The sequence below is a fragment of the Eublepharis macularius genome, chromosome 4 (assembly GCF_028583425.1).
Source record: "Eublepharis macularius isolate TG4126 chromosome 4, MPM_Emac_v1.0, whole genome shotgun sequence".
Lineage (NCBI taxonomy): Eukaryota > Metazoa > Chordata > Lepidosauria > Squamata > Eublepharidae > Eublepharis > Eublepharis macularius.
Genome location: NC_072793.1, coordinates 58,879,920 through 58,901,482, shown reverse-complemented (window position 1 = coordinate 58,901,482; position 21,563 = coordinate 58,879,920). Strand labels below are relative to the sequence as shown.

General features: G+C 41.9%; 1 protein-coding gene across 2 annotated transcripts in view; it reads right to left on the bottom strand.

Moving 5' to 3' along the window:
- Positions 1-19,198, bottom strand: part of KCNIP1 (potassium voltage-gated channel interacting protein 1) — a 129,580-nt gene extending 110,382 nt beyond the window's left edge. For both annotated transcript variants that reach the window (XM_054977226.1, XM_054977227.1), the window contains exon 1: positions 18,970-19,198. In XM_054977226.1, coding sequence (XP_054833201.1) covers positions 18,970-19,198 — 229 coding nt within the window. The remainder of the gene's footprint in view (positions 1-18,969) is intronic.
- Positions 19,199-21,563: the final 2,365 nt, after the last annotated feature.

Genomic DNA, 21,563 nt, shown 5'->3' with positions numbered 1-21,563 from the left:
AGCTCTCTAGGCAGGAGTAATTAAAGTACAGCAATGGCTGGGCGGGGGTCCTACAATGGAAGGCTTCCTCACTTTCTGAAAGGAAACAAACAATAAACCATAACAAGGAAGGAAAGAAATGCAGAGTTTTCAGTGGAAAGGTAAACAAAAATTGCTAGTAACTGTAAGAGCAGGGAAATGAAATGACACGCTTTGTTTTTTAAATGCTGATGGCTGGCTGGAGGTATTCTGCTGGCTGATGTTTGATGGCACTTTTAGGAATTAGTAGAGAGAACGTAGTGCAGCTGCTCAGAGAGGGACCTAATTTATGGGTCTGTAAAATCTTCCCCCTTTCTTCAATCTACTTGAAACTTAGATTTTCTTTAGATTAGAGTGAGGATTGTATTATGTGTGATTCTGATGCTGTTAAGTACAAAAACAGCTGCCACAGAGCCTCCAATTAGTCCCTCCTCCCCTTCCATATTGACAACAATGGCCACGAAAGTCATACGAATGGGGAAAAAATGAACGAATTTCAACCCTGACTTGGCAATGCCCCACCAGAAAACTACCCAGTTACATTAAGCATTTCACTTAATGGCCCCTAATCCAAAACCACAATGAAAATTTTCTAGAAGCATGTCCCTACTACCCATTGGAATTTCTGGGTTGTGCCCAGAAGTGATGCAGTGACTTTACTGATGTCACACATGCCATTTCCCTGCCCCCAACCCTCCCGCTGGTTGATATTCTCAGACTGGTAACCCTAACCCCGCCCCCCCCGGCAAAAAATCCTGGAACTAGTATTATATTCCTAATCAAAAACGCCTTTACTCAATGAATCTTTGGACTCTTGCACATCTTTTGCATCTTAGAAGCCTGGAAAACTGTTGCTATGAACAGGAATGTGAACATTTCTTCTCTATTTACCAGTTTTACCAGGTCTGTCAAGAAGAAGCAATGGCTGGCCTCACCAATGGGAAATAATATCCCTCACTGACTCTTCCTTCTTCACTGAACATTAAGGTTGATTACTCCTTAGCCACTGTTTTAAGACAAAGCATTTGAAGACATTCTAAAAGGACAGATCTTATGTCTGCCTTCCACAACAAACTAGAATGAGGGAACACTAACTCCTTGACATTTTCTATCCTTTCTCCACTGGTTTTCCCACCAGGAACCTGAATCTCTACATTTAGTTCCATTACTCAGGATACAGACATTGCCTCCCCATATCAGTCCTCCCACTTTATGTTCCTCAGTTGGCTCACACAAACAATGAGTGCGTGCCAGAATCCATCTCTACATGTGGATGAAACCTGGAAGCCATCTTTGCTTGCTGCAGTGAACAGCTGGATATTCTTCTAGCCTTCTGTTGGTTCCTTTCCTGGAGGCTAGGTTTTCTGTCAGCAGCCCTGCTTGTTGTGCCTTGATCAGCAATGAGAAAGTGGAAAATTCTATTCCTGAAGTTAGCCACTGACATAAGTAATGTAATTTGTTCAGAGTTATCAACCTCTACAGATATATCTGACAAAAAAAATTGGCTGGAGAATAACCTCACAGCCAAAGACTATATAATGACACAAAATCAACCAACCAGACAAGGGCACTTGGTCTACGCAGTGAGTGCAGGCAGAAAATTATGATAGTTACACCATGTAGCAAGAAAGCAAGTAATTTAAACTATTAATACCTTGAGTGTAATAGTAAGAATGTGCTAATCCCTCAGAGATTAAAAGATCAAAAGTGTTTCCTTCAAATATGTGCAAAGAAAATTAATAGACTATTTAAGCCTGTGGCTATTGAAATGTGAAATAAAGCCAGCAAGAGAAGTTGAAACAGCATGAGATGTAAGGTTACTACATCAATGTATTTTGTTTGCAAAATTTTGATCAAGGGGAAGAATCTAGTGTACTGAAGCCACAATCCTCCAACTATTTATTCCAAAGTAGGCCCCATTGACTCCCATGGGTGGTCTTCTAAGTGACTGGTTTGAGAACTGCAGTACCAGTAGGGAAGTCAGAACATTGGTTGGAAAGGTACTAAAAAGGAGAAAGGATTGGAAATTTAGTTAGGACGTCATTTCAGGAAGTGAAAGCTCATCTGGTAGGACTTTTCATTGTAGGATAGAAGGAAAAGGTAAAGAACAGATGTGGAAGACAGGAATTTATCTGTAAAGTTCTCTACCTCATTTCAACATGACCAAGGTAGTCGATAACAGCTTTAGCCCACATATCTGGTGAGAAGAAGCTCCTTGTTTTGACAGACATTGATTCATCCCCGCCCCCCTCCCAAAGCTATGGGATCGTGACATTATTGGAGGAAAGGAGAAAAACATAAAAGCAGTTATGGATTTACAAGGCAGAATAAATTATTAGAAGAAGTAGCTCTTCTTTATTTAATGAGAAACCAAAGAGACTACTTCAACTAATTGGTTGCAGAAACCAGATTAAAGAATTACTAATGAAATAGTGTGCCAAAAAACTGAGTTTGATATATCCCCCCAAACCTCTACCAGTGTTAAAAAATAGAACATCAGCTTAAGGAAGAAAGACTTCCATAGTGCCTTCAGAACTTGCAATTTATCAGAAACACATTGTAGCTTGCTGGGTGCTTGCAAAGTCCACTGGTTTTGCACTCCCATACTGGCAGCAAAAAGAGGATTACCAAGTTCTTATGGGTTGATGGATCAGAAGACATAGAGTCCCAGCCTAGTCCCATGAATGTTTTATTGCCTGGGTCTAAGGTTTATAACTGGGTCTAAGGCTGTAGAGCCTGGGGAGGGCAGGGTTTGGGGAGAGGCTGGGCCTCTGCAAGTATAATGCCATACAGTCCACATTTCAAAGTTGCCATTGTCTTCATGGGAACTGATCTCTGTTGCTTGGAGGTCTGTTGTAATTCTGGGAGATCTCCAGCCACAAGCTAGAGGCTGACAACCCTGGTTCTTACCTTGGTGCTGCTGAGCAATGACCATCAGCACTGTGGTGAAAGTATTTTAAGACCCTGCAGACCTGAGATATCTAATTGGTTTTGCACTACCCCTTTAAAAACATCTGAGAAACATTGGATGAGTGTGTTGTAATACAGGAGGTGACTCAGCATGCTTGGAAACTGTGTGTGTGTGTGGGGGGGGACACACTATTTTTATCTTTTCCTTAGAACCAGACTCTGAATATGCATGAAGCCTCTCTTTGAGCTAAAAACTCCTCTCTGACTCTTATCTTCTTTTTCTGTGCTTTTGTGCTTTCTCTCCTGCTGATCTTGCAAGAAGCAAGATGGCTCTGCAGAGCTTTCCTGTCTAAGCTTGCAAGAGGCACACCCATACTCCCAATCACAAGCAGCTGGATTAGCTGGCAACTTGTAATAGGAAATAGTGTTATTTAGATTAAGTTTCTATTTTTCTTTTGCTAGTACAAAAATGCAAGTGAATGTGAATCAGCTTCAAGAAAAGTAAGTTCTATCTGTTGCAATATAGTGGCTAGGACTGTGTTTCACCACATGTGATTCCATGCAACTCTGCTATATTAACTATCTCCAATAGAATGAAACTAATCCAGCCCTGCAACTAGGTCTTCCAATGGTGAGTGGCTTTACAGGGACTTTAAATGACATGTGGTATAATGCTTTATGGATTTGCAACATAAGGGCAGAATGCCATTTTACCTGCAACAATGCAACCTGAAAGCTTCAGGTCAGGCAGCTTTAATCTCATGTTTCTTTTTGTAATAAAAATAAAAGGTTTTCAGATAAAATGTATGATAAAAAACCATGCTGAATGCCCTCTGGACAAGCAAGTTGCCACTAGCATACTAGTAGAGCTAAATAAATATAGAGAAGCAATGTGGTTATGATGAACCACATTAAAACATAATGCAAGAACACCATTTTGTATAAAAATGTAAATAAATCATATTTGTAAGCATCTGTTTGTGGCACTAGATCTATACACTGAAATTGTCAATCATCTGAACACTAGAGCATGGTATTTCAGAAGTGGTTTCCAAAAAATGTCTTTAAAATACATTATTATTAAAATACACAAGACTAAAGTACGCTATTCCAAGAATGCAAAATAGTTAATGGAAATTAGCTGAGAAATATATTTGAGGAATAATTGAATTGCTTCAGAACATGGCTAAGGCTTTTGCAATTAATTCACAATGTCACCTCCTATATCTCTTTATTACATTTAACGCTGAAAGGAAAGCCTGTATATGCCATCTGGAACCACCAGCAGCTAATATGAATTGATTGTTTGAGCACCAGGGAAAGTGAACAGGTCAGGAAAATCAAGATGAGTGTGTGAAATGTAAAATTTCACTGAATGACATTCAGCAACTGGCCATTTGGGCAGACCCTGGCACTTACTACGCTGGCATGTGACATGACAACTGAAGACTCTTGTTTTTGTGGCAAACCCTGGCATTAATGACAAAAGTATGGTTTGACACATTAGTGGAAATCTTTACCATGTGCAAGAAGAGAAGAAATGGCAAAGAAGCATGTGAGCTCCAGGATCCCCCAGCCTTGTTCATGAGTTTGTCATTGTGTTTGAGTTACGTTACTGTTTCTTAAACCCATTCTTCTTTATTTACTACATTGATATCATGTTCTTCCTATGCACAACTAACAAATACTTAATATGAGGTTTGCAGGTACTCACTCATCCATTCAAGCAGCTTATAGGATTAGACCTGCTTAGCTTTAGCAACAGAACTGACTCACGTGCACTCTCCAACTATTCTCTGTAAGCCAGTCTGTGGTAATTTATTGAATGCAGTAAGAAGCTAAGATTTCAGTTAAAAAATCCCATTCTATTTAATTAGAAAAAGAGAAGGTATGTGGAAACAGAGAGTGCAGGAACAAGAATGAATTTGGGGATGAAATAAGGCAGGGTGTTCTGATCGCTATTCTACAAGCGAAACTGCAAACTTACATAATTTCAAAAGTTTCACAATGCAATATTCAATAACCTTAAGCTTAATATAGTTAGAATTTAAGTGTATTATAGCAGATGTTTAATTTTTTGGTATATACTTTCATGGATGTTGAAGAAATATGTACTTTAATTAAGATATATATATCTTAATTGGCTATGTCACAAACCCTGTCCAACTCAGGGTTAGGCTGATCTTCCCCTACCCTGAGGTAAAACTTCTCTTCTTTAAGCCTATGAAGCTGTATACTGGGCTGGGAAGCTTCTGGTAGCATGGTTGATGTTAAGCTTCAACTTTCCTTCTTGTCCCACCCTTAGGAAATATTAAAAATGGTTACCCAGCCAAGTCTTAGTGGGGGACAGATCAGGGGGTTGCGCTTTCCTTTAGCAGAAACTGGCACACAAGGCTTGGGGAGGTTCAAAACGTAGCAGAAGGTTTATTTACAGAAGGTTAAAATCAAAAAGCAGGTAGGCAGTTGTTTGAACAGAAGTAACAGAAAGGTTTTTGTACAGAAACTTCACTGGTGTGAGGCACTTGGTATAACACTAGGTTGCTGGCTTCTTTCAGAGGTTGACACTGCTTCACAAATGCTCTGCTTTCAAAGCACAGACACAGCACGACTTTCCCTCCTCTCCAGACTTAAGGGTGCTCTACTGAGACAAACCCTACTAGATACTGGGCATGTGTTATAGTTATGAGCTATAACCCTGTTCCTGGCACTGAAAGGGAGACTCCTTTCTACCCACTTCCTTGGCCCACTTAATTCCCAGATCTCTCAAGTCTAAGCAGGAGTTAGTGCTGGTTTTTCCACTTTAGTCCAAGGACTAACAGTGCTTCACAAAGATTTCTTCCTCACACAGAGGATTCTCTGGCTGACCCTCTCTGGTTTAAAGCCAGGTTCCAACTCCCTTGTTTTCTCCCCAACTCCAACTGACAGCTTCCCCAACATTCCATCCCCAACTGCCATTTCAGGCTAGCCACATTGGGGGGGGGGGAGGGGGAGACGCATGTCAATCATCCACTCTCTGATTGGAAATCTCAGCATCTGAAGCTGAGTCCGTCACAGTCAGCCTTAGTTAGTAATTGGATGGGAGACCTCCAGAGAAGACCAGTATTGCAGACACATGCAATGGCAAACCACCTCTCTTAGTCTCCTGCCATGAAAACCCCACCAGGGTTGCCATAAGTCAACTATGACTAGACAGCACTCTCCACTAGCGATGTGCATTTCGGCTTTCTGAATGCCGAAAGAAAGCCGAAACAAAAGTGTTTCGGCTTCTTTCGGGTTAGCCGAAACGTTTAGGAGAAAGCCGAAACGTTTCGGCTAGCCGAAAGAAAAAAAGCCGAAACGATTCGGCTTCTTTCGGCTTTCGGCTTTCAGCTTTTCAATGGGAAAATGCCTCCGTCTTCCCGGACGTCTGGAGGAGGCATTTTCCCACCGAATCAGCCCAAAATTGGTGGGGACCTTCCTCTAACCCCTCTCTAAGAAACCCCCAGAACGATTGGACTTTGGGGGGCCAAGTTATGGCCCCCCAAAGCAGGTCCCCCTATCCTCCCATAAGAAAGCGAAGGAGCAGCATATTGTTAGCATGCTGCTGCTCATCTTCTTCATTATTTCCTATGGGGAAAAATGAAGAAGCAGGCTTCCTTTGCCAGGGGTGGCATTTTGCATGCAAAATGCCCCCTTACCCTCAGGGGCCCTTCTCCCACCCTTCCTCCCACCCCCCACCAAGGCTCAGCCTGCTCCCACTTGGGGGGGGGCATTTCATGGCCTCCCCAAGTAGGTGCTCTGCTCTCATCTCTACCACTGACAGCTGGGGGAGGCTTGTGTTGCCAGGGGTGGCATTTTGCATGCAAAATGCCCCCCAGCCCTCAGGGGCCCTTCTCCCACCCCTCCTCCCACCCCCCACCAAGGCTCAGCCTGCTCCCACTTGGGGGGGGCCATTTCATGGCCTCCCCAAGTAGGTGCTCTTTTCTCTACCACTGACAGCTGGGGAAGGCTTGTCTTGCCAGGGGTGGCATTTTGCATGCAAAATGCCCCCCAACCCTCTGGGGCCCTTCTCCCACCCTTCCTTCCACCCCCCACCAAGGCTCAGACTGCTCCCACTTGGGGGGGGGCATTTCATGGTCTCCCCAAGTAGGTGCTCTTTTCTCTACCACTGACAGCTGGGGGGGGGGGGCTTGTCTTGCCAGGGGTGGTTTTTGCATGCAAAATGCCCCCCAGCCCTCAGGGGCCCTTCTCCCACCCCTCCTCCCACCCCCACCAAGGCTCAGCCTGCTCCCACGTGGGGGGGCCATTTCATGGCCTCCCCAAGTAGGTCCTCTCAGCCCCTCTCAGCTTTAGGTTACACAGCAGGGGGGCACGCCAAAGGGCATGGCAGCAGTATCTTACACAAAAATAACACAACTCACTTAACATCAGAGAATCACCCCAAAATATTGCTGTCAAAAGCACTTTATTTCCTTAACTGCTTTAGGTTACACAGTAGGAAGGCACAACAGGGCATGAAAGCAGTGTACTACATAAAAATAACACAACTCACTTCACATCAGAGAATCACACAAACACAACTGCTGTCAAAAACGGTGAAGTGGGTTGTATTATTTTGTGTAGTACACTTCTATCATGCCCTTTGGTGCACCCCCCTGCTGTGTATCCTAAAGCTGTTCAAGAAATAAAGTGTTTTTGACAGGAATTGTGCTTTTGTGATTCTCTGATGTTAAGTGAGTTGTGTTATTTTTGTGTAAGATACTGCTGCCATGCCCTTTGGCGTGCCCCCCTGCTGTGTAACCTAAAGCTGTTCAAGAAATAAAGTGTTTTTGACAGGAATCGTGTTTTGTGATTCTCTGATGTTAAGTGAGTTTTGTTAATTTTTCTGTGTGGGGGACTGCTGGTGTAATGTGTCATAATGCTTTGCCTACTTGTACTTTGAAAGGGAGAAAATAATTTTTTAAAAATTTTATTTTGTGTTGTTCGTGTTTTATTCTTTGTTGTGCAGTTGGTTCCCATCATAGGGAACAATGGGGCTGGCTGGCCAGCCATCTCTGTAGGTGGTGGGGGAATTTGAGGGAGGGTGTCTGTGGTTCAGGTGCTCTTTCACAGGGACCAGCTGGCACACAGAAGTGTGCCCACCGTTGTGGCACCCCTGGGCTGTGCAGAATTGCCCAGGGAAAGAGAGTTTAGAAGTTCCCAGCATAGGGAACAAAGGGAGAGGGCTGGCCTTTGCCAGCCTGTTCCTGGGGTTATGGGTGTGGGGCAGGTGGGGGTGGATTTGGGTCTGTGACGGGCTAATGTGGGGATTTGGGTCTGTGTGTGGCAGCTGGGGGGGAATTGGGTTTGTGTGGGGCTGTAAGGGGTGGACTTTAGGGGCTGAGAGGACCTACTTGGGGAGGCCATGAAATGGCCCCCCCAAGTGGGAGCAGTCTGAGCCTTGGTGGGGGGTGGGAGGAAGGGTGGGAGAAGGGCCCCAGAGGGTTGGGGGGCATTTTGCATGCAAAATGCCACCCCTGGCAAGACAAGCCTCCCCCAGCTGTCAGTGGTAGAGATTAGAGCACCTACTTGGGGAGGCCATGAAATGGCCCCCCCAAGTGGGAGCAGGCTGAGCCTTGGTGGGGGGTGGGAGGAAGGGTGGGAGAAGGGCTCCTGAGGGCTGGGGGGCATTTTGCATGCAAAATGCCACCCCTGACAAGACAAGCCTCCCCCAGCTGTCAGTGGTAGAGATGAGAGCAGAGCACCTACTTGGGGAGGCCATGAAATGCCCCCCCCCAAGTGGGAGCAGGCTGAGCCTTGGTGGGGGGTGGGAGGAAGGGTGGGAGAAGGGCCCCTGAGGGTAAGGGGGCATTTTGCATGCAAAATGCCACCCCTGGCAAAGGAAGCCTGCTTCTTCATTTTTCCCCATAGGAAATAATGAAGAAGATGAGCAGCAGCATGCTAACAATATGCTGCTCCTTCGCTTTCTTATGGGAGGATAGGGGGACCTGCTTTGGGGGGCCATAACATGGCCCCCCAAAGTCCAATCAGTCTGAAACTTGGGGTTTTTTTAGAGAGGGGTTAGAGGAAGGTCCCCACCAATTTTGGGCTGATTCGGTGGGAAAATGCCTCCCCCATACGTCCGGGAAGACGGAGGCATTTTCCCATTGAAAAGCTGAAAGCCGAAAGCCGAAAGAAAGCCGAAACAAAGCTGAAAAGCCGAAAGCCGAAACGGCTGGCGGTTTCGGCTTTCGGCTTATTCGAAAGAGATTCTTCTTTCGGCTTTCGGCTTTCAGCTTTAGCCGAAATTTTTTGGCTTGCACACCCCTACTTTCCACCATGAAAGTGTGTTAACTAAGCATTCCCATGGAAGTGAAATGCAGCCATAATGGCAAATTGATAAACAAATTAAATTGTTCTGAAAGGGAATTCAACATGTTAAAACTGTAACAGGTGCCACAGTAAGACTGCTGATTAGTAACAAATTAAATAAAGTGTGGCATCTTGTCTGGTATAGTGACCAATCACCTGGGTGCCTCCCAAGAGCCTCTTGTAGAAGTGGTTGACATCATAGACTTTCCTGTTGCTCACCCGCCAGTGCTCCTCACAAGGCTGGACTCTTTGCACAAACAGAAAGGGGCTGGAGATTCCCCCCACAGCTGCATCCCCCCTAAAATGCATTGTGCATTCTGCAGGAGGTTCCCCAGGCTTTTGGCAAGCCGAACATGGTGTAGCAAATGGCTACACCATGAAATGAGGGATACAGAAAAGTCTCAATAAATGCGCAAAAAAGGGGTTAACCCCTCTCTCTATCAGTACTTCAGATCTAATTCAAATCCCCCCTATTCTTTTTAATGTTAAAAGAAATTTAAGGAGATCCAGTTATGACCATGTAACACTTTGTCAGGCCCTCTGTGGATTTTGTACCTGCTTAAAGGTACTCTCAAGCCTCATTTTAATTCATGTATGAACAATATACTCAGAATAATTCTTAGAGCAGGCATGCTGAAAGAAAAAATGACTCAAAGAAGGTCAAGTTTCCTGTATCTTTAAAAGGTGTTTTTAAAGAATGAATTTGAACAGAAACAGGCTGTCCATTCCCTGCCTTGGCACGGCCAGCCATCCTCCACCACCACTTCAAGGAAATAAGAGTTCTGTCTTTCTAAAGAGCTCTGACTCAAATTAAGCCTCAGAGTATTGCAAAGAAACTAATTATACATATCATTTATACCAGATGAAAATAAAATTTCTGGTGATCTGGGGTTTATAACCTCTTTTCCTGGGGAACAGACCCTCCACAGAAGCAACGCACTGGGAAATGAGAGAAGGAATTTATTATGATTAATTGTCTGCATCCTCTACTTTTCAAAAGTTCTCATCTTTGAGAATATGAAGCCCTATTTGTTATGGTATTATTTAATCAATATTGACAACTATCCAAGTGTGTACATCATATTTGAGTTGGATCCTTCTATATTTAGGACAGAAAATTTATCAGCACTGCAAGGCTATCCCAATGATTGATGGAGACTCTGGCAAGGAAAGCAGAGCAAAAGCCAAAGTCATAAAATAGATCTGGCAGAGTAGAATTCACCCTCCATGTAGGCAATAGGTTGTTGCTCTTTTCCCAGCTACAAACTACAAAAAGAATCACTGAATATTTCCTAAACACCAGTCAAAGCAGAGGGCATGTCTGATCTCAATGAGAGAACTGTCGTTAACTCTCTCATTTATTCTGGGATGAAGTGAGGATTCTCATGCAAAATCTTTAGGGCTAGACAATCTGCAAATGCATGTGCAGCAAGACAAAATTATAATAAAGTCTAATTCTGGAATGTAATCCCCATTTTTGGTAGAAATCCTACAGCACGTGTGAACGATTTTATCTTGTCTTTGGACAAAATTATTACCTTCACACTAAGTGACAACAGAAAAAAATATGTTCTGCTCAGGGGAAAGGGGAAGAACAATGCTTGAGACTTTCAAACGTTTATGAAATCTGCATGTGAGAATCATGTGGGAATCATTTTGTGCACAGGATGATGCCCCAATTCTACTTAGCCAATCAGATTTGGGAGCATGACATCATTAAAAACAAGGAAAGCCAATGTTTCTTGCAGTAGCAAACACTGTTGTGAACATTTGTAGCAATTACTGAAGAATTGCTTTAACGTAGGGGGAGGGGCACTTTCTGACACTACAAAATAAATTCACAAAAAAGTATGCTTGCACCTCAGCCCTCATTATCCTTCACAGGAAAAAAAGATCTAACAATTCAAAGTATTTGCAAAAGCGGTAGGTGTACATATGACTAGCAATCTCTTTTTCATACTTCCTTCAACTTTATGCATGGAAGCAAATGTACAGAAATCCTGATATCATCATCATCATCATCATCATCATCATCATCATCATCATCATCACCACCACCACCACCACCACATTATTCTATTTAAAGTTGCCTTTCTTCAAGTTCCCCATCCATTTATTGCAGCATGAGCATAGGAACAATTGCACAAATGCCACACACATGGTGTCCAATCCTGCTGTTTCCACTTGGAATCACTGTTATGGTGGAAAGCACCATCAAGTTGTAGCTGACTTATGGTGAGCTCTGATAGGGCTTTCAAGGCAAGAGACTAACATTGCCTTCCTCTGCATCGCAACCCTCATCTTCTTTGGAAATCTTCCATCCAATTACTAACCAAGGCTGACTCTACTTAGCTTCTGAGATCTGACAAAGTCAGGCCTACCTGGGCTATCTAGGTCAGGACAGAACCACTGTTATTTACTAGAATTTACAAAGTACCAAACATTTCTCTTTCAGTTTTATGCCTCTTCAGATGGTACTTGTTTAGGATACCATTTCAATGCATTTGATCCCTGAAGAAAAACATCTCAGTCACTTCAGTGAAATCTGATCCTCTCTGCTGTTCAGAAGAACAATTGTGCAGACTACAGGACTGTTTGAGGGAAAAGTAATTTGATTTTAGAGACTGATTTCCTGTGCTCTTAACTGTTCATAAGGAAATCAGACCTACTGGAGTAAATTTATATTTGTTTGAGTCTGCAAGTCAAACTTTTAGCAAAATTGTACATGGTGAAAATAAAATAAATGATCAAATTGCAATATTTTACTCTATCCATTAGTTTGCCATTTTAAACCACCAACAACCATTTCTACAACCCTTTTAAAACAGAAATCAGCAGGACTAAGAGTTAAGTCTCATATTGATTTTGTATGTGGTAAAATCTCTACAACAGGACTCTTCCTTGCCTTTCTTCTGAATACACTCTCACATGCTAATGTCAGGGCTTTACTATTTCCTGGGAAACCACTTAACAAAATAGTAAATATAAGATCACACCACAAGGGGGTATATTAAGAAAAAGGTCACCAGAACAAATATTCAGGAAAAGTCACTTTGTAGTGAATTAATCATGTCGAAATTGTTGTGAGGACTGGGTTTAAATAATCTTACACTCAAGAACTTCAGTTCCTCATTGTGAATCAAGCTGTAAACCTGGTCTAATAATCTATAAACTAACAACATTTAAAAAAACTGAATCAAAAAGTATTTTAATAGAAAATAGATTGAAGGCATATTCCAAATGGGTATACTCTTCATGAAGGAATATTTAATAATTTATACTGGACATGGATAAGTGAAGTATCACACAATAAAGACTTGGGTTTTTTTAAAGCTTAATTCATCTGTTATGCTGCTTCCTATATACCTCATGCTATAAACCAATAAAATGTATAATGCAATCTATTGCCCTCCCAGTTGGAAGAATGAGACAGACACAGAGCATTGGTATAAATGGCCGCTTTATTAAACACAACATCAACACTAAACTGTGGCAAAGGCAAACTAGGCGGTACAGGTCAAGCCATGGGGTCACCTCTGACCTCTGCCTTGACCTGTCTGGGCAAGCCCCACTGCCCCGGGCATGATCCATTCATGGAATGGCCTCAGCCCGGCTGGCCAGGCAAAGGGTTCCCCCCTCAAGTTCCTAAAGCCTCAGCTGTACAGCATGAGGGAAGGACGTGCACCTGGGGTTCCCTGGAGGCAGTCTGCACAGGTGGTGGTAGCCATGAAGCATACCATCCCTCCTGACAGACCCCATTTCCCCACCAATGGGGAATTGCCAAAGGGGTGCTCACCAGCCCGCTCCCTATTTCCCGACTTTCTCCTGCCAAGAGAAGCCTATAAGGCACCACACCTAAAATGCCTCAAACCTCTGCTTCAGTACAAGGTTCCCCACCTGTGCCAATCAGGGAAAACAGGAAAAAATTCCTACCTGGCTCAAATAAAGCAACCAGCTAATCCTGCACTGAAACAGGGAGAGGAGGGTGGGCCGATTGCTCGGAGCAACTGAGAGCGGAACTACAAGTGACAAAAGGCACAGGTTGGACACTTGTCAGCTTCCCTCAAGTTTTGATGGGAAATGTAGGCATCCTAGTCTTGCAGCTTGGCTCTCTGACTGCTGTCCAGTGGACTTTTCAACTGTCACTTGTCCAACATTCCGCCAAGCTGTCTACATTTCCCATCAAAACTTGAGGGAAGCTGACAAGTGTCCAAACTTTTGTCACTTGTAGTTCCACTCTGAGCCTCAAGGGGGAGGAGACACCTAACGGCTCTGACTCTGCCCCCCAAGGCAAAGACCTGGATGGCCAGGAAAAGGTTCTGTCTCCTCCTCCTTCTGAGGAGGCAAACTTCGGCCCTACGGCCAAAGCCGCTGCGCGGCTGCCATGTATGGCCGCATTATTACAATATTGTGCCAAGTTAACCTATTGGTATAACCCACTACTCACTGACAACTTTTTTCTCCAAAGCAAAGCAAACTTTTTTCTCTGGCTTTCCTTCACCTCACTGGAATGGGAAATGGTTCAGAAGAACCCTGGAGGCATCACCTTTGGGGCAAACTAGATATGTCTTGGAGTGGCCATGAGGATGCTGTCATCATTTAAAAGGAATTTTAAAATGCTGCGAAGGCATGGAACTCTCCCCCTCCCAATGCCTTTTCAAGTACCCAAACAGCTGCTGGGGACATCCCTCCTTGAAGCTGTTTTGGCACTTGAAAAGTTCTGGGGTGCGGGGTGGGGGAAAGCTCTGTACTCTTGCAGCATTTTTAAATCACTTTAAAATAGTGACAGTGTCCTTGTGATGGAAACAATGCCATTGTTTTCAGTTTGGGTTTTTGGGGAGCACCCATTCAGAAACATCTACCTCCATCATAGAAGAACAATTGGCTTCTAATGTCCCAACATTTTGTGAATGGTCACTGCCTCCCTGGCAGCCATTTTGTGGTTGGTTGTTGCCCCTTGATGGTCATTTTGTGGTGCCATTCACTACCTTTCTCAAAAGTTGGAGAATCTCTGGTCTAATCTAACGATGTTTCTTTTAAAATAAAAAAGAATGCTAATCCTTATGTATGAGTTTGCTCCCCCATGGTAAAATTGTAAGGAAAGGGATTGTTGTCTCTGTAAGGCTGTAAGAAGGATGTTAATGAGAATAGTGAGGAAAGACACATTTGGGCAGGAGAGGGTTCTGAGGAGAAAGGTAGAAAATATTGAAGAGAAGGATGTGTTTTTTTGAGCAGAGAGTAGCATAGCATCGTGAGCAGAATAGAAGAGTTGTAGCCTTTTGAAATCTAAAGCAGCAGCACCATAGAAAGCCAGCCAACCTGCAGAAAAGACTAGGAATGTTTCCCAAGAGTTTTACCTTTAATTGTGTTGTACACGTTGTACACGTTTGAGTTTTGCATGGATATTTTTTCTATCCTATTACCTCTCTTAGTTACATAAACTGTATTTTAAGTACTATTTCTGAAGTGAAAATTTTTACTAGAAGGGCTGCGAGGTTTTAACGTTTCCTTTTTCTTTTTCTGCCTAGAAGCACCACACCTACCTAACAAAACACATCAGTAATGTTTGCCAATTCCCCACTGCAGATGGCTACACTGTTCCTGAAGTTCCTGGAGGCCTCTCAGGAGAAGCATTTTGGGATGTTTAGGAATATGTGTGTGTGTGTGGGGGGGTCACTAAAAATCATGCTGATTGAATTGACATCTGCCAGCAGTAAATGACATTTGGATTCAACCCCTTGTTTCTTTTTTAATCGTTTTTTTTTACATTTGCGATTGTAACCGCTTTGATTAACTAAATTAAAACTGAATGCAAGAGCCTTTCCAGGTGGGCACTTTGAACAGAGTACATACATACCTATCATTGCTTCTTTGTAGGAACCCAAGCAGCTTTCCTCAACTCAAGATAGAAGTTGTACAGGAAGTACATTGCATTTCTTCAGAGATCAAAATATAGCATTTTGAGGAAATGTGATTCTTCCCCTTAGATAATGAGTCTCTACATGAGATATCTTACACAGGGATGCTCAAGTGTAGAGAGATGCAATGTTAGATGGGAAGCCTAGTTTTAAAAGACGGAGCCTTTGGCTCTGTCAATTTCACCTCTCTACAGAGCCAGCAGAAATCACCCTGAGAGGGTTTGTTAATTTCATCTTCGCTTTCCCACAGGCTCTGCCAATTTCACCTCCCCTTCTGGGAGGCAAAGATGAAATTAACAAACCCTCTGAGGAGTTATCTCAGAAAGGTGAAATTGACAGAGCCTTCAGCTCTGTCTTTTAAAACTACACTTCTAGGCTAACATTGCATCACCCTACATTTGAGCATCCCCATGTAAGATGTCTCCCATAGAGAGACTTAGTATGCCTGTGAATGCTATGTGGAGTGAGCAAAGTTCGAGTCTAGTAACATCTTCAACAAGATTTTCCAGGGTATAAGCTTTGATGCTCCCTTTATCAGATATGAGTAGGAAAATCTTGTTGATCTTTAAGGCGCTTTTAAGCAGCTTTTAAGCAGATGGAGACTGGCATCTGGGTCTGTTGCAGGGTCTGGTCCCAGCTCAGACCTATCAAATGTATCATCAGTGATCTACAGCCCATCCTGGAAAATGTTGCCTCTCTCTCACAAGCCCTGAGTGGAAGACCTCTCCTTGCTTACAGACAGCCCCCCCCCCCAACCTTAAATGACTTCTCTCTAACAACCATGAACCGGCTAACAGAGTCAGTAACACAGGGACCAGACTCAGATGCCAACTCTGCCCACATATCTACCCAGAAAATACAATTACAGGATGCAATGGTATCAACTACACAATCTCTGGCTCTTACAGCTGCTCATCCTCCAATGTGATATATGCTCTTATGTGCCAACAATGCCCCTCTACACAGGACAAACCAACCAACCTCTGCACAAAAGACATCACAAGACATCAAAAATGGCAATGTCCAGAAACCAGTAGGAGAACACTTCAATCTTTCTGGACACTCCATCAAGGACTTAAAGGTCACCATAGTTCAACAGACACATTTCAAGAGCAGAATCCAATGGGAAGCTGCTGAATTGGAATTTGTATGTAAATTTGACTCAATCAGACTTGGATTGAATAGAGACTCTGGATGGTTATCTCATTTTCAGAAGTAACAGCCTTTCAGGCATTTCATTCAGATTCCGCTATGGAGGGGAGGGGGTCACACCAAGCCTGAATTGTGCACTCCACCTCTTTCAGGACTTTTGCAACTGATTTGCATCTACTTCCCCCTCCTTTCACCACCTATATATCTCTGGCCAGTTTTTTCATACCCTCCATGTATCTAACAAAGAGAACTGTGGTTCTCGAAAGCTTATCCTACAATAAAGTTGGTTAGTCTTAAAGGTGCTTCTGGACTCTTTACTATTTTGCAACTACAGACTAACATGGCTAACTCCTCTGGATCTATGAGCTAGAAAAATGTCACCTTATAAAAGCACAAGGATTGCTCTGCAAGATTAGGGTAATCACAAGCTATGTGAGAGTGGTAGTGAACCCCTGTTCATCCTGAGCATCATACATATCATTATGCATATCATCAGCATCATGCATCATACATAACTTTTTCAAAACTAGCTAAACTGAAACTCTCAAAGAATTCTATAAGGCTAATGAGATTATATTTCCCTTTTACAGAAGCCATCTGAAAGCAGTGATAATGGTAATAATGAAAAGGCCCAAGTGACTCTAAGATTTAACCCCTTACTCATGTGACATCACTGCAATTAGCATTTTGTGTTTGTTTCATGAGATTTTTGTGTGTGTAGGTGCTGTTTGGCATAACTGTAAGCTCCAGCTGGAAGTTTAGGAGGCCTGAGAGAAAATAAACTCAAAACTTATGCTAAGCTATTTAACTGCATGTTACACCACATGTTGCCAAATCCCAAGAGGATGGTTTTATAGCCTAAAAGGCAGCAGCAATTAACAACCAAAGCTGCAGAAAAGATGCAACCCATTAGCACAGAGAAGTGCTGGATGAACACACACTACTTACTGCAAAGATTTAATACACACAACATTGCAGAACTTTGACAAAGTTCCAAAATGCTGTTGCAAAAACAAAACAAACAAATCAAAATTTTCTTTCCCTTCCTTGATTTTTATAATGGCATCAACTAGTAAATGGTTTAAAAACCAAACTGTACTTTGAACACACTTTATAATGGCTGGTGTATTTCTCTTTGCTAAGAGCTTCCTGTAGAAATTGATCACAACAATTTGCTTTTTTCTAGGAGCATACTGTTGATTCAAAACAAGTGATTTATCTTCTAGAAAAGAGCAGAAATCTCACTGTCTGAGTTACAGCAATGAACCAATAGAAAAGAAATCTTGCACTCACATGGACGGCCCTGCAAATGCAAGCTGCTGCAGAATTTCATACTGCTTTTCTACTCTTCCTTTCGTAATGCATGGAGGTGAGTCCTTTTCTTGGTACCATCTACACTGATGGTTTATTAATGACATTTTTTTGCAGACTTCTTATTGGATAATTGGATTTCATTTCCCTTCAGAGTATATTGATCTATTCTTGTGTTTCATGTGAGGGAAACTCAAAATGATCAGAAATCAACATATGACTAAGTAATAACTGAAAATAAAATATATAGACCATTGGGAAATGTTTTTAGCTATTGCCATCTGTAACAACTTTTAATCTACAGAGACCCTTACAAAATGGAGTTGTGAACAAATGGGACTTAGGTGGCATTTCAACAACATGATAAATAAAAGAATGAAACTTGAAGTCAATGTACTATATATTTTCATCATTGATTTCATATGCAGTTTTTTTTTTGCTTGATAGATTTTTAGGTAACCTTTCTGCGAGGAGAGTGCTGTTTTTGTGCTGAGGTCAGTTCAAACAGGTTCTCAGTAAGGAAAACTTGCTACGTTTATTAGGCTATTCTGAAAAAGACAATCTGTACTCAGGAAGGGATTGACAATGATTCTTTGTTTTAATATTAAGGAGTTTTTCTGTTAAAATTATCACATTTCATGACAATTTACTGAGGGGAAAAAAATCTTAGATGCTAAAGGAATTCTTTCCCTATTGCCAGATAATATTACACAAATATTTTCTCTTTCCTACAAAATTTCCAGCAATATTTAAATTTATTTCAAGAAATTTTGCTTCTATCATTTCTTTAGTTTGTTCTTCAAAGCATGTTATATGAAAAATAAAAGTTTCCTTTGAGTCAAATGCACTTTTCAAATGTCTCTTCTAGGAAGCAAGCCCCACTGATCTGAGTGGGACTTACTTGTGAGTAAACATGGTTAGTATCAGACTGTTAAGTATGAACTATTTCTATCAACCAAGCATTATGTAGAACCCCCCCCCCCCATCCTAAGAATTCATTAATTTCCAGCTTTTCCAAGAGAGTCGTATTTTCCCCAACAGGAATTGAGCTATGGGGAAGCAACAACCACAAAAGGAAATACAGCTTCATAAGGAAAGGATCAACTATATATTTTTAAAAAACCCTCTCCGCTAGATTTCTGGAAGCTTGCAAAAGCTCTTAAAAGCACAAAGCAACATCCAGTACTGCAGAATTAAAGAGATGTGAAACAGAAACAGGTATAGCAGAAAAATGAGACTTTTTATTTCCCTCTATCTGCTACCCTAGTGCTTTTTTCAAAAACCTACGTAAAAGTATATAGGAGCTGGTAAAACTTGGAGATTCTCTTACCATCTGACAAGTCAATTAGCCCAAGGTAGTGCAAAAGTTTCAGAGAGGAGCATACCACCACCACAATTCCTAAAGTCTGGAGCCCTTCTGACTCTCCTTTGCTCCACATCCTTAAAGATAACGCACAGATAGTAGCCTCTGGTGTGCTAGCAAAACGACAGGCAGGGCTTGAAAGCAGTGAAAAAATCAGCTGTTTGAAGCTTTTCCTCCTGCTGCTCGATAAGTGCATGGCTCATTTTCTCTCTTTCGCCTCTCTCTCTGGGTGTCTCCTTGTGCGTGAGTGTGATTCTCACCCTTTGCCTTTTTCTGTTTTTCCTGTTCCCCGCCTCCCTTCCAGTCCTTCTCTCTTCCACATTTTAACAGTAATCTATGATTTATCTTCTTGTTTCCCTCTCTAGGGTAATTGTCTCAACAGTTTATGCCTCCCATTTACTACTTAACATTGTGCTGCTAACCTCAGCAACGCTCTCGGTGGATCTACTTGGGATAGTTTGCTCAGCTCCACTAACTAATGTTTTTTCCCCCGTTGATATTTGATAACAAAAGAAAGATCCTGGTGGGAATGTTGAAGTAACCTAATCTTTCTTCCCCTCCCTAAAGTCCCTTTTGTGATAATGGCTTTCTCATTTTCAAGTCTTCCTTCAAGAAATGAATTCTCCAACTCCAAATATACTTATAAGTGGTTCTGGAAATCTTCACCTCACTAGATCTAAAGAAATGGCTCCATTTACCCTCAGCAGTTAAAGATATTGTTTTCTAGATAAAGTATATAAATGTGTCAGAACAAACTGGTATCCCAACAAGACATGTTTCATTTAAAAGGAACTGGATCCCACATAGCAATAAGCCAAAACCCACAGTTTAGTTCCTCGGACAAATCTCTTTCACCAGATATCTAGGACACTTTAGCCCTATTCACAAGTTACAGTAAAAACACATATACACATGATTTTTCTTTGTATGTGTGCTAAGTAATTCTCATGTTACATTGTGCTAAGTAATTCTCATGTTACGTTCAACACATGTACAGGTGAACCTGTAATTGAAACCCCACATATATCTAGGTACTGGTCCCCAATAAGGTTAATATGTATTGGCTTTTTTACAAACAGGTGGAGGCACATACATGCAGGTTATATATGCATTTGCTGTAACATGTGAACAGGGCTTCTGCAGCAGGGTTAAACTGTCAATCATCACTTATAGCATATTATATTAGACACATAATGAAAGCTAGTTTCAAGAAGAAGAAGAAGAAGAAGAAGAAGAAGAAGAAGAAGAAGAAGAAGAAATGTGCCATCTTGATGCAGATGACTCATGGCAACCCTAATCATAGGGTGTTCAAAGCAAAAGACAAACAGAGGTAGTTTGTAATTGCCTACCTCTGTGCAGCAACTTCAGTCTTCCTAGGTGGTCTCCCATCCAAGTACAGACCATGGCTGACCCTTCTTAGCTGCTACCCCGAGCCCTGATGAGCTCAGGCCAAACTGAACTATTCAGACTGCTTTAATTATAAAGCTCAGGCCCAAACAGGATGGGACCCATTGTTGTGCAAATTTTTCAAAAACTACAGAGAAATGCTTAACCCTTTCCCTGACAGTCATTTTTTCCATTTAAAATTGCCCATGAGGGATGAAAGATCCAGGAACCTAAATCTTTCCACTACAGGTGGAAAAGTAACAGGGGATGCTTTTGAGCAGAAAAATAGCAGGATAGGAACAGGTTAAGCAGTCCCTCACTAATCCTCCCTTGCATCCCACAATGATTATTTTTCATTTAAAAAATACTTGGGAGGAAGATAAACATGAGTTGTTCATTCAAGAGAAATACTGGAGTAGTTATACTGATTTTAATGAGATTCTGAGGTAAATTGTTTGTGGATTATGAGTTCAGTCACTTAAGTTCAAATAAGAGATAAAACTGGCACTATCATTTTCAGTTCATCTGAATAAAAATATATCTGGCATTCTGTAGCATACAGATTTTTAAAAGCTCGGTTTCTTCCAGACAGAGGAAGGGAGTAAGAAATGAATCAGACTTGTCATCTGTGTGGTGGATTTTACATTCTGTTTTTCACTGTTACTACTCCCACCCAGTAACTTGTGTGCAGTTGTAAAGACAGATCCTCTTGGTCTATATGGTTGAAGATATTTGTAATGATTTTTTTCCCTCAGAGCTGAAAGTGGCATGCTAGACTCATGGTGTCTGGTGGTAGTACATGCTCACTTTTTATGTCCCTCTTATCTGTGGTCAAACGTTTTTGTAACATGAATAAAAATAGGAGGAGACAATACAGGGACAAAAAAAATGAGATTGTTCATTATAGGTAACAATGGCTGTATCATACCACATTAAACTTTCTAAAAAACTGTTGTTTATGTCCAGACACAATATATTAACGCAGAACCAAAAACTGGATTTCCTCCAGTAGAAATGCAGAATTACTGAACAGTATCTCTGATAAACCACCATTAGGTTGCAATCCTAAACACACTTACTATGGAGTGTTCCATTGACTTTGGGACTTACTTCTACTTAGGATTGCACTGTTAGTAACCAAATGCTCCACAGTTTCCTTGAAAAATGTTAGGTCA